Below are 14,298 nucleotides of genomic sequence, written 5' to 3'. Positions count from 1 at the left end.
AGGCTAGGGCATGTAAGGGACTTTAAATTATTGGTGGTTAGGAAAAAAAGGATTAACCATTATTAATCAACGTATGAAATGGGATAAATTTATGAAAATAAATTAAATCATGTTTAACATTTCCTAAAATTGATAAAAGAATTTATTTTAGTTATTTTTCCATGTCAAATTCACTTATTGATTGTACATAAACACATTTTTAAAAAAGCAGTTAAAAATGTCGACTAATTGAAAAAACACTACTAGACCACAATTATGATATGCTGTCATGCAAATTGCATAGCTTGAGGTGCTCCTTACACATTGAGGATGTATATCTTGAGGCGCCTAAAACTAGCCATTACTAATTATCCTAATTAGAAAGAAAAATTAAGACAACAAATGAGTATACTTTACTTTGAAAACATTTCAAAGTGTGTTCCTCTATCAGGTATTTTCGTAGTTAATCAAACGAATAAAAGTCTTCCAGGAGTGTCCTTCCTTTGAAGATTTGCTATTCAAATGCTAAGTTTCGAAAATGTCTTTCAACAATCATAGTATTGCATACATTCAGGCGATTCATGGTCGATAATTAACTCGGGGACTGACTGTACACATAAAATGCATTCCATTCTTTTGATAACCCACCGCAATACTCACTAGTATTTCTTTTCTCGATCTTTGCAGGCATTTTTCTACACATCTGGAAGAATCCTCCCCGATACGACATGTACAAAATGCTGGTGGACAAACGCAAACTCCTACTCTACCTTGGAGCAGTTACAAACGAGCTGAAGAAAATTCTCGCGCTACCAGGTAACGCCGCACGCAACACTCACAAAACGTCCATCACATCCACCTCGCCAGAAGAAAGCAGTACCTCCGACGGAACCAGCCCTTCGAGCCTTAGTTTGGTGTGTGAAAAGTTCCCAAAAGCTTGCCTTAAGTTCCGCTGGACAAACGAGAGAAACCGGGAGCTTATGTTCTGCCATTACGTGGTCACTGGCGGCGAGTGCGACGGTGACCGGTCCAACTATCGAGCCCGGTTACACGAACTGTGGCTAGAACGGCAACGAGCGCAGGAACCCCTGGACTGTATTGCCGGCGGCGAACAACCACCCTGGGACCTCACCGAACAGAACCTGCTAACGCAGCAGCGCAAAATTGTGCGCGACCAGCTACTGCCGGAGGAGGTCCGTCGACGCATCGAAGCGGATGCGATTAGCTATCGGTATTATCTGCGTACCAGCCTCCCAAAAGTGTCGGACAAAAATCGTAAAGTGTTTCGCAAGATGACGAAGAGCTATCGGCGCATGCGGGAACTGCACGCCATCAACCGGGCACTCGGGTACATCGACTCCGTATCGGAGCTGGACTGGTCGTGTGATCGGGAAATTAAAACACTCGCAATGAAGCGTGTGGTGCAGGTGGTTTGTGAAACCCTCCGGCATGGACGCGACACGCCGATTGTTACACGACATCAAGAATGTTTCGTTAATGTGCTCACACCGCAACGGATACTTCGCGATGCTCGGGTTCGTGACTATCTCTCGCACTACCGACGGGGTAGTGATCTGTTGGCTATTCTTACCGCTAGCTGTCCGCATGAAGATGATCGACGGGACCATCTTCACATCAACGATGACTCGCCGGGCTGTGAGGAGTTGCACCGCAATCTGAAAATTTTGCGCCATCTGTTCCATTACGCACAGAACCTTCTGCATATACTGGCAATCAAGACGCTCGTCAATCGGTTGTACGATAGTAAGAGTGTGGAGGAGATTAAGTCCTATTACGCGTACCTGTTTCGTCACAATCCGGCCGAACACCTGCAGAAGCTAGAATGTGCACCGTTCACGTTGCTTGAGCTCGGTGTGCTAGTGGATGCGATCGAGGAGGAATATCACAGTGCGGGTGTTCCCTCGAACGATCATATTCGGCGGATACGAACGAAACTTACCCAGGAAATTCACAGTTACAAGACGCTCCATCACCATTTCAGCAACACGATGCTCATGGTGGAAGGTCTGATATCGAAGATCAAATCGAACCACAGCTACGAGAAGATCCGTCATATCTTCCGGTCCCATCTAAAGGTGTTAGAAACATCCCAACGTACTGTTAATGTACAGTTTTTGGTGGCCCTGCGCAGTGCGCTTCTAACATATTTTTACGATGATCTACCAGAGCTGCGGCATCGGAGCGAACTGGAGCGAAGGGTAGCTCTGTTAGTATGTCGCATTTTGTACGCCATTGACAGGAAGCTTTACCAACGGTCGTGTGCTTCTCGTGAACCTCAGACAGTGCATCTCGCAGGTGGTGAAAATTCCCTTCTGCTAAAACGTCTCGAAGAAGCAACCGGTCAACAACTTCCATACCTCACCAAAGATCCCAACTTCTGCAAACTTCAAGACCATCCCGAGAGGCGGTACGATCTGCTCCGACAACTCCTGCGACGACACCGTGTCCTGTACAGTGCCAACCTGCTCGCGGACCTGCGCCGTGATGAGGAACGTGAAACGGAGGAAAAAGTAGCCCAGCTGCAGAAGCTGTTCCTTGACCAAAACATGAACATGAAACCATTCGAGCGGGTGGACGAAATTGCATTCGAAATGCTGATGCTGGAAGCGACAAGCGCACTGTCGGCAAAGTTGGTCGACAACCGGGAGAGTCTCTGCAACTATCTGCCAGTGCTGACGGGGCGGAATTTGCGCAACTACCTCGCACACGGACACATCACGTACGAGATACTGATACCGAACACGGGACCGAAAACGATCCTGCTGAATGCGCTCAGCATCATCAAGCTGTCGAAAAACATTATCTCCGAGATCTACGATCGGCACGGTTGGGAGTTTGCGGAGAAGCTTGCGCTGCTCAAACACCAGGAAAGTATACTCGGTGGCTTCCGGTATCAAAACTGTAGTGAGATTCGGGACACAATCCGGAAGGAAGCGTATCTGCTCGGCCGAAATCATCTCAACCACGGTATAGTCGATCACCTGGTACAGCACCAGAGCTGCATGCTGCTGGGACACCTGCTGGACTTTGGCAAGGTGGATGAGTTTCTCAAACCACTGTCCCACCTGATGGAAAGCGTAAGTGCGATATCGTGCGGACGTCCACTGTACGACATTCTGGCGGATGTTCCGTCCCGGGTGGAGTTCTGCTACAGCTTGGCGATGCTTAGCAACGACGAGGATATCCTGTCGAAGATTGTGGCCGATTTCGGATACGGACAGATCGATGCCATACCGATGGTGTTCAACTTTGATCGGTTGTTTTCCAGCTTTCTTGAAACACACCCGGACTATAACGTGAATGCGGAGAGTAATGCGGAGATACTGCACTACGCGGTGCTGTCCGGCAATGTGGAGCTGCTGAACTTGCTGCTGGATCAGTGCCATGACCTTAACCAGCGCGACGAATGTGGTCAAACACCGCTCGATGTGGCCTGCAAGCTGAGCAACGTGGAGATGGTCAAGGCACTGACGAACGCGGGAGCCCGTTGGTACACCAACGGTGAGCACGGGTACAGTCAGTACTCGTGGATCTTTCTCAACAACGATCAGGACGCGATTGTGTTTCTCAAGAATAACGAGCTGCTTAGTGCCAAAATAGCCGGTGCCTGTGTCGACCTGTTCCTGCAGTACTGTGACGATACCAATGAGGAGATCGTTGAGTTCATGCTTGCCAATGAGGCCGTGAAGTACGCGAGTATCTACACAAAAGCCGTCACCTTTCGACGCCTAAACGTGTTGCGGTTTCTTGTTGAAAGTGACCGGAGGTTGAAAAGTAACGTGAATCGGAAGGAAGTGTCTGGACAGGGTCTAACGCCGCTACAGATTGCCGCCCGCAAGGGATACCCCGATGTGGCCCAGCTACTTCTCGAGCATGGTGCCAACGTACAACTGCGTGACGTGAGCGGGAACAGTGCGCTGCATTTCGCTGTTGAGTGTGGATGTGTAAAAACGGTACGGCTACTTCTACGCCATGGTGCCAGTTCGGGTGTAAGGAACTCTCTGGGGAAAAGCCCCCTAGAGCTAGCGATCGCAAGTGAACATAGGAAGATATGCCGGATGGTACTACACAGTGGACAAAAGGTGGAAAGTATATCGCTACCGGAACGGTTACGAAATCGGAGCATTGTGAACGAACTGTTGTTTGTGGCCAAACCGTTCGAGTACTGTCTTTCACCTGCCGATGTGTGTAGTGATAGCTTTACACCATTGCATCATGCAAGCGATGAGTGTACGATACAGCAGCTACTCCAGTTCTACGAGGTAGATGTGGCTAGTCCTCGGTACCGCACTACACCGCTCCACTTGGCCTGCCTTTGCAACGAACCGCAGCGCGTGAAAGCTCTGCTCAAACATGGCGCTAATCCAATGCTTTCGAACGGGGAAGGATGGACGCCACTCCTGCTAGCGGTTAGTAATCGCAGTATTTCCATTGTCGAGACGTTACTCAAGCACGACACTTTCAACACGCAACCAACCAATCGTGAAGATCTCAACACGGTGCTAGCGATTGCGATCCGCAAGCAGTCAATCGACATTGCTAACCTATTGCTAGAGAAGGGAGCATCGATCGATACGATCGGTAAAACGTTGACAGCCTTATCACCGACACACCACAGTTCCAGACATCATCCGCCCCAACATCAACATCCTCACCAACTGTTCTTCTGTGCTGCCCGCGAAGGTTACAACCGGATATTGGAGTACCTGCTGGAGAGTGCTCTGTTCGACGTTAACACGAAGGATACGATCGGTTCTACCGCTCTGTTTCACGCCCTCTCGAGGGCACCGCTAGCAACGCTCGACATCTTGGTCCGGCACGGTGCGGACGTCGAGCACTGCAATCAATTCGGCCACAATGTGCTCTCGATCGCCACCATGAACAATCGGTTCGATGCGTTACAGTACTTCGTCAACAACTTCCCCACGCTGGTACACTTTCTCGATGCGGTGGAAGCCGACACGAAGAATTCCGTCCTGCACTTGGCCGTACTGCGCGGGGCGCTCGATATAGTGCAATATTGCGTGAAGCTTCACCGGGCCGGCGGGGTCAGTTTGGACGCACAGAACAAGGAAGGCTTTACGGCGCTTCACATCAGTGCACAAACGGGCCATGAAGCTATCTTCGGGTACTTGCTCGGACACGGTGCCAACGCTACCATACCCTCCGCTAATGGGCAATCCATTCTGCACACCGCTATCTGCAACCGGAACCTATGCATCGTTCAAGCCATCCTACGGGCTGGCGTTTTACCGCTCGAACGGGATCTCTTCGATCACGAGCAGCGTTCACCGCTGCACTATGCCGTGTTTTCGCGCCATGTTGGAGTCGTGCGTGAGATACTGAAGCTTCCCAACCTGCCGCTGAATCACGTTGACGCGCGCTGCAACACAGCGCTCCATCTGGCGGCGGAATTCCAGTACGTCGATATCTACAATCTGCTCCAAAAGCGCATCGACAACGAGCTGCGGAACGTGAACGGGAAGCGTGCCATCGATGTGCTGCTGCGCAAGTAAATGTAAATGTTATTTAAAGTTGTACAGTTTGTTTCTACTTCCGTCTGTGAACCATCTCATCCACCGGTAGAATGCTGGATGCAGAATAGAAGAATGTGTGTACAAGAAATACTCAAATGAAGGTGCAATTAATTGTTTTTGTGAACTCCACCTGAGCGGGATGCAGTTTGGGTGGTTTGGTGTATAGAAATGACTAACTCTACTAGCTAGTGGCAATCACGCGAAAGAAAGCCTGTTGCAAGTTTGCCCCGTCCGTATTGAGACACTCTTCGTAACAAATCGCCATTGAGAAGTAGTAACCATTCAGTGCGTACGATCACCAACTTGCGATCGTATCGTAAAATGAACTGTTTAAACTTACAACAAACGTTCTTTCCCCGATTTTGTTTTCGTCATCCTGTGTTAACACACTTGCGACCATCAGGAGCACTGGAACGTGCTTGTAAAGATAGTAAAAATTGTATTGTCTATATGGGTGGCAGCTAAGCGTTCTAAGCAAATATTTCGTATATATATAAACGAGCATATGTGTAACGTACGTGTATCGAACGGCAATAATGCGGTCCAGTTTAATGCACGACAAATTCTCTAGCTAAATGCAACAAACAGCCAATGCGAACAACACCGTTTATACCATTCATTCGTCATCAGCAATCGTTTACTTACTTGTGTCAAAACAATCGATTTTCAACCCACGGTTAGCATGCAATGCATGAGTGAAGGCGCGTAACGTTGGTCGGCAACCGGTAACACAACCACTATTGCACCCGATTAAAACCATACTCACCGTAATCTCAAACAGCAGCTCCCTTTGCGCAAGGGACTTCAACTCACATAAATGCAACCATTACCGTGTACGTTCGAGCCCACCACTACCCAGGTGAGTTAACCGACGCCAAAATGGCTGCGGACCTTCGTCTGCCGTTCGCTTCCACAGGCGCAATAGATTTTAAGCAAACAAACCACAAACTACTTGCCGGTATGCAATAGACCATCTTCCCAATGAGACAGGAGCAGCACACACAAAACCAGGCCACCATCCTTGTAGGCACAAATGGAGGGGCGTCGTGTTTGAAAATCGCCAGTCAAAATCGCAGCACAAACCGATCGCCTGTACCATTATGCCTTCTCGGTTTTTGCTAGATGGATATGGTTACCATTTGCCCAATGGTGGCATCAATAGAACCGGATTACTTATCTACTAGCTAGACCTGTTGATAAAGTTGCTTGGAAGATGTTGATCAAAGCACTAAGCCAGTATAAGAAAGATCATGTTGCTATGCACACTGCATACCTTCAGGCGTACTGTGACAAACTTTCGTTTAAATCTAACGCCCACAGACTATGCAATCTGCATAACATAATTACCTTATGGCAGCTCAATAACAACTTCTTTAGCAGCTTTTTTCTGCCGGCTGGCTTCAAACAGCATGCAATTAGTGTAAAAAAACAGTCACAATAATACCAAACCAAGTCAGTTACAGTGCTTATAAATACAAGTTTCCGTTTTCCGCATCCATGCAATAACCAATCACTCTACAATATTACAAATTCACGTATAGTAAATAGTAAAAGTGTCCTGCATATAACACAAACCCAGGACAGTAGAGCATAATTAGTGTATCAAATCCCACTCAACATGTAATACCGCAAACGGCAGATGACGGTCCGGTAGCTAGTATGGTCAAGATGTGCTGGATCAAACGTACACGGCGATGTTCTGAACTACAACAACTCCGATTTTAAAAACTAAATAGCAGATATGAAATAAGCAGTACCAAACGGTACAACTACAATTACAATAGAATGGATCCGTACAGAACTACAACCTTGCCAACCGGTTGACGTGGAAGAATAAAAAAAATGCGATCTTTATCGGCACTTTTAATTCTTCCAATAACCGAAGGCACCGCAAACCACAACAAAAAAAAACAATAGTACCGACAGTTCTTACCAGCAAGCGTGCTGGAATTCCCTCCGGGAAAACCATACATCTATGTTTTACACAAGAAAAACTACGTTTAAAGTATGAAAAATACAACTGTCATGTAAAGGGATCGATCAAGGGCCTTCACTAGTTGGTATTTGGACGTTTTTCTTCATTTAGTATTAGTGCTAGTCTAGTCATTATTCGTTACAGTACTAGACTGGGGTCCTAAATTTATGTTCAATGTTAATTTTTACATCCTTGCAGAGTCATAAGTCGAGTTTAAAGATGATTTAGCAACGGAAAAATTTAATGCCAAGCCGTACAAGTACGTTCCTTGATCGATACGACTGACACTTGAGTTTAATTTGTGTTATGATAGAATTCATGCTAGGGATCCATAAAAACACAACCATACTCAATTTTACTTAGCATGAATTGCATAATCATCTCATCCGTTCCTATGTACTTGAAGATGGTATAATTTTATAAAAGTAAGCATAAGTGAAAATGGTATCATCACGCAAAAAAAAACATTTCGGCAACATTTTGATACAAGTTTCAAACATTAAGTCTAATAAAAAATAGGTAATAATTTGGTACATGTTTTGAAAATTATTAACAGTAAAAAAAAACGCAAAGTATTAAGTAATTTACCACAAATTTGCAAGACGTAAGCATATATATTGTGTGAAATGATGATAACATGACTGGCACAACAGTAAAATCGCAAACAATCAAAGAGAAAATCGTAACTGTATTTAAAAATATGATGCCAAGATTAAAACCAAACCCTCATCGTCCGTAAAAGCCGAAAGGGTTAGTAAACAGCAGCAGTACTTTAACACACTACAATCAATGTTGAAAATAGAACCAAATGGCCAATAAAGGAAACTGAGTAAGATAAAGCACAGGAAGCAGCAAGGAAGATATATAACTGAAACGAAACTAGCAAGATGATGTAGACAGATGTATGCCAATTTCAAATAAAACCGCAATGCAAAAGGCAAAACAGGAAAAGTATTCCAGAAATGTAAGTTGTTAAACCTACACCTTTGTTAAGATCATATATGTTTGTGTGTTCGGTTTCTCACTGGGCACTGAGTAGAAGAGAAAAGGAAAGAAAAAGAGCAGAGAGAGCTAGCGAGGAAGAATGAATTAAAAAATTTACAAACCAATCAACAAGCACATTTGGTGACCACTTTTAGAGTATTACCGTGAGCCTTGAGGAAGAAAGCCATAAAAGTAATAAAATTAAAACAAGTATCAATCCATGCACTAAAACATAAAAAAACACGATGCCCAAGAACGAACCTCGGCACCAAAACGTGGTGAGCAACCATTTTGAATCCCTTTACGAAGGCCAGTACGTAGCAATAGGACCGACCACCCCACGCGGTGAAACTGATGGAGGCGCACACGCAGATGATTTTTTACATGGAATAAATTTTTTTCTCATTTTCAAGTGATTTAAACCACATAATTGCTTGTATAATGATGTGATAATGAAAGAAATGTAGTGGAAAATTCAGGTTGGTTCCATCTTGTGTATGTACATGTATGTACCTGAAGGTATGTACAGGGTTTTACACTTTACTATTAACTATTATTAAACAAGTGCTTCAAACTCAAACCAATCTCTCACAAGGATAGTTGAATTACCAACTATCTAACTGCTTTCACTATGAATAACTTCTGTTACTTTCTTTATTTGTTATTAGTAATAGGTAAGATGCGTAAGTAGTAAGTAGAGTACCATTCTCATATAGCAGTAAGTGTACAGTTCCCGCGTGCTTGCTAAGTTAGTATACGGTATATAAGAACATACGCACACATGTGTACACTTAAACATGGACTACATGCAATTGAGTATTCTTAGGTGTACTAGGTTTGTACTATTTCAGTATACCCCGTATACTATTTTAGTATACCCCCGTATACTATTTTAGTATCCGTATACTATTTTAGTATATCCCGTATACAATTTTAGTATACCCCGTATACTATTTTAGTATACCCCGTATACTATTTTAGTATTTCCCCGTATACTAGGTTTGTACTACTTTAGTAGTGGTATACTAAAATAGTATACGACTACTAAAATAGTATACGGGGTATACTAAAATAGTATACGACTACTAAAATAGTTTACCGCTACTAAAATAGTACAAACCTAGTATACGGGGAAATACTAAAATAGTATACGGATACTAAAATAGTATACGCGGGTATACTAAAATAGTATATCTGGGTATACTAAAATAGTATACTGGGTATACTAAAATAGTACAAACCTAGTATACAGGGAAATACTAAAATAGTATACGGATACTAAAATAGTATACGGGGAAATACTAAAATAGTATACGGGGAAATACTAAAATAGTATACGGGGGCATACTAAAATAGTGCAACCCTAGTACACCTTAGAATACTCAATTGCATGTAGTCCATGTTTAAGTGTATACATGAGTGCGTATGTTCTTATATACCGTATACTAACTTGGCACGCGGGAACTGTATACTTACTGCTGTATGGGAATGGTACTCTACTTACTACTTACGCATCTTACTTATTACTAATAACAAATAAAGAAAGTAACAGAAGTTATTCGTATTATAGTTACAGTTGAAGTACAGTTGGTACTATTCTTGTGAAAGATTGGTTTGAGTTTGAAGCACTTGTTTATATGCAATATTGTTTGTTTTTTAGCTACCTTATACTTTTTGTGTAAAATATATTTAATTATGAGAAGATTTATAAAACATGTATTGGGTTACGTACTACGGTTGCGAAATTAAAAAAAAATTATTTTCCGCTTCCGAAATCAGTAATTTCTAAAGAAAATAGTTGTATACGGTAATCGTCTTTGGTATTATACAAGGGTAAAATTCATCCTTTATACGTTATATCCTCATATAAAATCTTAAATTTTCAAATTAGTGCCGGTATCGGTGCCGGTGCCAGAATTTCAAAATATATTTTTTATTGCATATCTTCCGGCGCACGCAGCCAATACTCAACCCAACTGTATGAAAAAATACAACATACTATAAAAAAGATGGCATAAACAAAGGTTTTTTCGACCAGAGTTTTGAGCTCGCTTTTCAAGTTTTCGTCTGTTTTGAGGCCCTTAAATGCATATTTTTAACTTCAAAATTGAAAATAAAAAAAACCTTCTGCCAGTGACGTAAAACCCAGTGTGCAGCAACCCGAATAATGGTTTCAGTATTGAACTGTGCGTTATACACATTCACCCTGGTCCATCGCAACTGTCATAACAAACATTTTTCATCACTTCCAAAACCGGCCAAAAACATAAACATACTTTGCTTTAAAGCACGTGTTTGTATCATTTAATTCTAGTTTAAGATGCGGTGTTTGTTTGCTAATAGCTGAAAGGCAGGTGCAAAACATACGTGAACGACAATTTTCTTTAGGCCAAACAGACGTGGAAGAAAAGCACACCTAAATTTCTCGCAACACCCCTATGAATTTGCTACCAAAATCGACGGCCGACTTTGGGTCGACCGAGTATTGGAACAACTTTTTCCGCAAACGTGGAAAACAGGCATTCGAGTGGTATGGTGAATATCCGGAGCTATGCGACCAGCTGCATCAGTACATCAAACCCAAGGATGAAGTACTCGTGGTCGGTTGCGGCAACTCGAAGCTAAGCATGGACCTGTACGATGTGGGGTTCAAGTGAGTCTTTCATTCTTTTACTTCATATTGTACTTGAATTGCAATTGAATTGTTTGAATTTATATCCCCAGAAAAATCACCAACATCGACATTTCGCCTGTGGTCATAAAACAGATGCAGGAAGCAAACCGTTCTACACGTCCCGAAATGACGTGGAACCAGATGGACGCTACAGCCATGTCCTTTCCCGACGAGTCGTTCTCCGTCGTGCTGGATAAGGGTACGCTCGATGCACTATTTACCGATGAGTCAACCGCCGTGGTAACCCTGGTGCAGAAATACTTTAACGAAATTGGCCGTGTACTGCGTGCGGCTGGTCGGTACATTTGCATATCGCTGCTCCAGGAACACATCCTTCGAAAGGTGGTAGATCACTTTCCGGCCTCGCACTTTATGTTACGAATTGTACGGTGTCCGGAAGCCGGCAAAGGGCAAGGAAAAGATGAATCCCCCAATGGGGACGGTTCATCGCTGGTTGTGTTTGCCATTGTGGCAACAAAGTTGAAAAATATCCCAATGCGTATTCTCGAGCTCGGCCTGGCCGGTACGCACATCGAACGGGTGCAGCGTCCCGAAGAGCTGTTGGCGGCCGTAGCTGCCGCCCAAAAGGCGGCCATGGTCTGTAATGGGCTGGCGCGTGGTAGCATAGCCGGTATGGCGGAGGTTTCACTGGATCTGTTTGCACCATCCGAGAAGCAGACGCCTCGCTACACAATCCACGTACTGGATCAGCCACCGAAACGGGGCAACGGAAAGTATGCTGCATTCATAGTTCCCCAGGGCCGGGAAACGGAATGGCTCTTTGCAACACCGGCTGGTCGTAGGAAATTACAAGAATCGGCAAAGTTTGATCGTTTAGCGATCGTAACACTGCACCGAGGACACGTGTACAACGATCTGGATGCGGTTAAGACGGAATTGGCGGAAAGCGTAAAATCACTCGCACCGAATGGCCTCCAGGGTGCTTCGATACCCTATCTGTCCATCGGTGCCGAGGTGGGCCGCCGTGAAACGATCCACTCCGGCCGTAGTGAACTGTCCGGCGAATATGTCGTGGAGGAAATTGCCGGTGAAAATGGACGTCTGTTCAGGCGGCTAGTTTTCCTTGCCAACCAGTCTGTCGTACAGTCGGAAGCGGCCCTGAAAATGGCCCGTGTACGTGGCAACCGAGCGGCACAGAAGGTGATTGATCCGGGGTACCTTGCCTGTCAACATCACCTATTCATGACAGTGGGCGTACAGCTAGCGTCAAACATGACCACCGCTAGCTCAAGCAACAACTGTCCGGTGGCAGTGGTTGGACTAGGTGGCGGAGGGCTCTGTACGTTCATCCGCGAGTGTTTAAAAAAGACCACAATTACGGCAATTGAAATCGATCCTGAAATAGAACAGATTGCGGTGAAATATTTCGGCCTAACACTCGACCAACGTCTACGCGTCGTTATTGCCGATGGTATCCAATTTCTGGCGGATGAAGCAGCCCGCGATGCGCACTATTCCGCCCTGCTGTTTGATGTCGACAGCAAAGATCCGACCGTGGGTATGAGCTGTCCACCGGCTGCCTTTCTCGAGCGCGCTGTGCTGTGCAACGTACGCAAGCTAATCGGCGAAACGGGACTATTCGTGCTGAATCTTGTGTGTCGCAACGAGAGTCTGCGGGAAACGACGGTTGAATCGCTGAAGCAAACGTTCCGTTACGTTCTTTCGTACCAGCTCGAGGAGGATGTAAATGAAATTTTCTACTGTACCGACAATGAACGGCTAAAGGAGGTGTCCAACTGGCAGGAGCTACTGCGCATAGCGGCTGACAATGTGAACAAACTGGCCCGGAAGGAAAAGTTAACGCTCGAGCAGGAACTGGTCGATTTAAGTGACTTTATCACTGCCCTTAAAATATAGGCGCAAAGAAAGATTGTTACAAACAATAGTTAAAATATCTTCTCAGTCCTGGTGGTGATGAGAATGTTTCCGAAATTGGTTGAAAATAATATATGTGCAACAACTTTTCTAAGGCAGCGAGTTTACTTGCTACAGGATCGTCTGATGGCACCTCAGACGTTTTTGGAGGAAAGTATTACTCCATCTCAATCTGGACTTCGTACTTATGTCCGCCTGCAGAACTTGTTGAATGCTTCAAGAGCCTGAATTGATGAGTATCCTTCTTGTTACACGAACATCCCACGGTAGCCAGACGGATCGGTCGTATCCCTACAGCCAATGTTATCCTTCATTTCTTTCGAATTGTACACCTGTTTGCACCAAGCAGCTACTATTGATAACAAAATAATTTATTTCGGTGTCTACATGAACGTTTCAACGATAGAATTCATCCAGCCTTGTTTCCCGCCCGTCGGTTTTCAATGACTATTGATTGAACGAACAATGTGCAGCATGTCCTAATTGGGTTATAGTTTTGTGTTCCATTATGTTAACGTCTTTGCCACATTTAATGTCCCCTTGTAAAGCCTACGGTGGTGCATCACGGAAAAAGTTTAACTAGTGCGGCACAGTGTTACTGTTTTCATCCAATCGAACGACATAAAAACGTTTTGCGTATAACATGCTCGTGCTACAATTTGTTATCATATTTTTCGTATGGCCTATTGTATTGGTTTTTTTGTTTTGCATCGTTTGAAGCTTACAGAAATATTTTCTTACTTTTGCAGGCAGTACGACTGCTTTGCAGCTCTGACCTGTTACTAGCGTGTCCACCTGTTTGATCGTGTGTTTAGTGTTAACACTTAAGCAATATGCTATGCCAACATCTAGATCGACCTGGTTGCACATCTGTGCAGGGGCTTTAGTTACCGATTTAATTAATCTACTTTTTGGTCATCCGAAAAAAGAAACTTTGGGTTGAAATTTAATAGAAATGCAACAGACATCACAACGCGCACCAATCAACACTGGGGCCATTTTTTGTTTTACAAATAAGCTTTTAACACATACATTATTATCTTTAACATCAATTTGGAACCGGCACACACACCTAAGGCAAAAAACGAGACACGTATTGCAAAACCACTGAAGCAAAAAAAAAAACAAAAACACATAAACAACTTCCTAAATGGCAAGAACGGTAAGAAACAGACAGATTTATCCCGCCGTTACGGACATACCTACTTAGCTTTAGTTATATGACAATTACA

At 44.3% G+C, this 14,298-nt stretch overlaps 2 protein-coding genes across 2 annotated transcripts in view; both read left to right on the top strand.

Annotated features, from left to right (window-relative positions):
• Nucleotides 1-5,516, top strand: part of LOC128714461 (uncharacterized) — a 43,330-nt gene extending 37,814 nt beyond the window's left edge. Inside the window, exon 2 of the mRNA XM_053809335.1 lies at nucleotides 667-5,516. Within this exon, the coding sequence (XP_053665310.1) occupies nucleotides 667-5,516 (4,850 nt within the window). The remainder of the gene's footprint in view (nucleotides 1-666) is intronic.
• Nucleotides 5,517-10,934: 5,418 nt separating this feature from the next.
• On the top strand, nucleotides 10,935-13,048 carry LOC128714217 (eEF1A lysine and N-terminal methyltransferase homolog). The gene is made up of 2 exons (XM_053809093.1): nucleotides 10,935-11,149; nucleotides 11,221-13,048. Exons 1-2 carry the CDS (start codon nucleotides 10,935-10,937, stop codon nucleotides 13,046-13,048), a joined length of 2,043 nt encoding a protein of 680 aa, XP_053665068.1.
• Nucleotides 13,049-14,298: the final 1,250 nt, after the last annotated feature.

Source organism: Anopheles marshallii, chromosome 3 (genome assembly GCF_943734725.1).
Source record: "Anopheles marshallii chromosome 3, idAnoMarsDA_429_01, whole genome shotgun sequence".
Taxonomy (NCBI): Eukaryota; Metazoa; Arthropoda; class Insecta; order Diptera; family Culicidae; genus Anopheles; species Anopheles marshallii.
This window is presented reverse-complemented; position numbering and strand designations above follow the sequence as displayed.

Bases quoted from the DNA above. Each gene is read 5' to 3' on its own strand.
- LOC128714217 (XM_053809093.1), top strand. From the start codon at position 10,935: ATGAATTTGCTACCAAAATCGACGGCCGACTTTGGGTCGACCGAGTAT. The intron at 11,150-11,220 runs GTGAGTCTTTCA...TTATATCCCCAG, and splicing joins CTGTACGATGTGGGGTTCAA to AAAAATCACCAACATCGACA.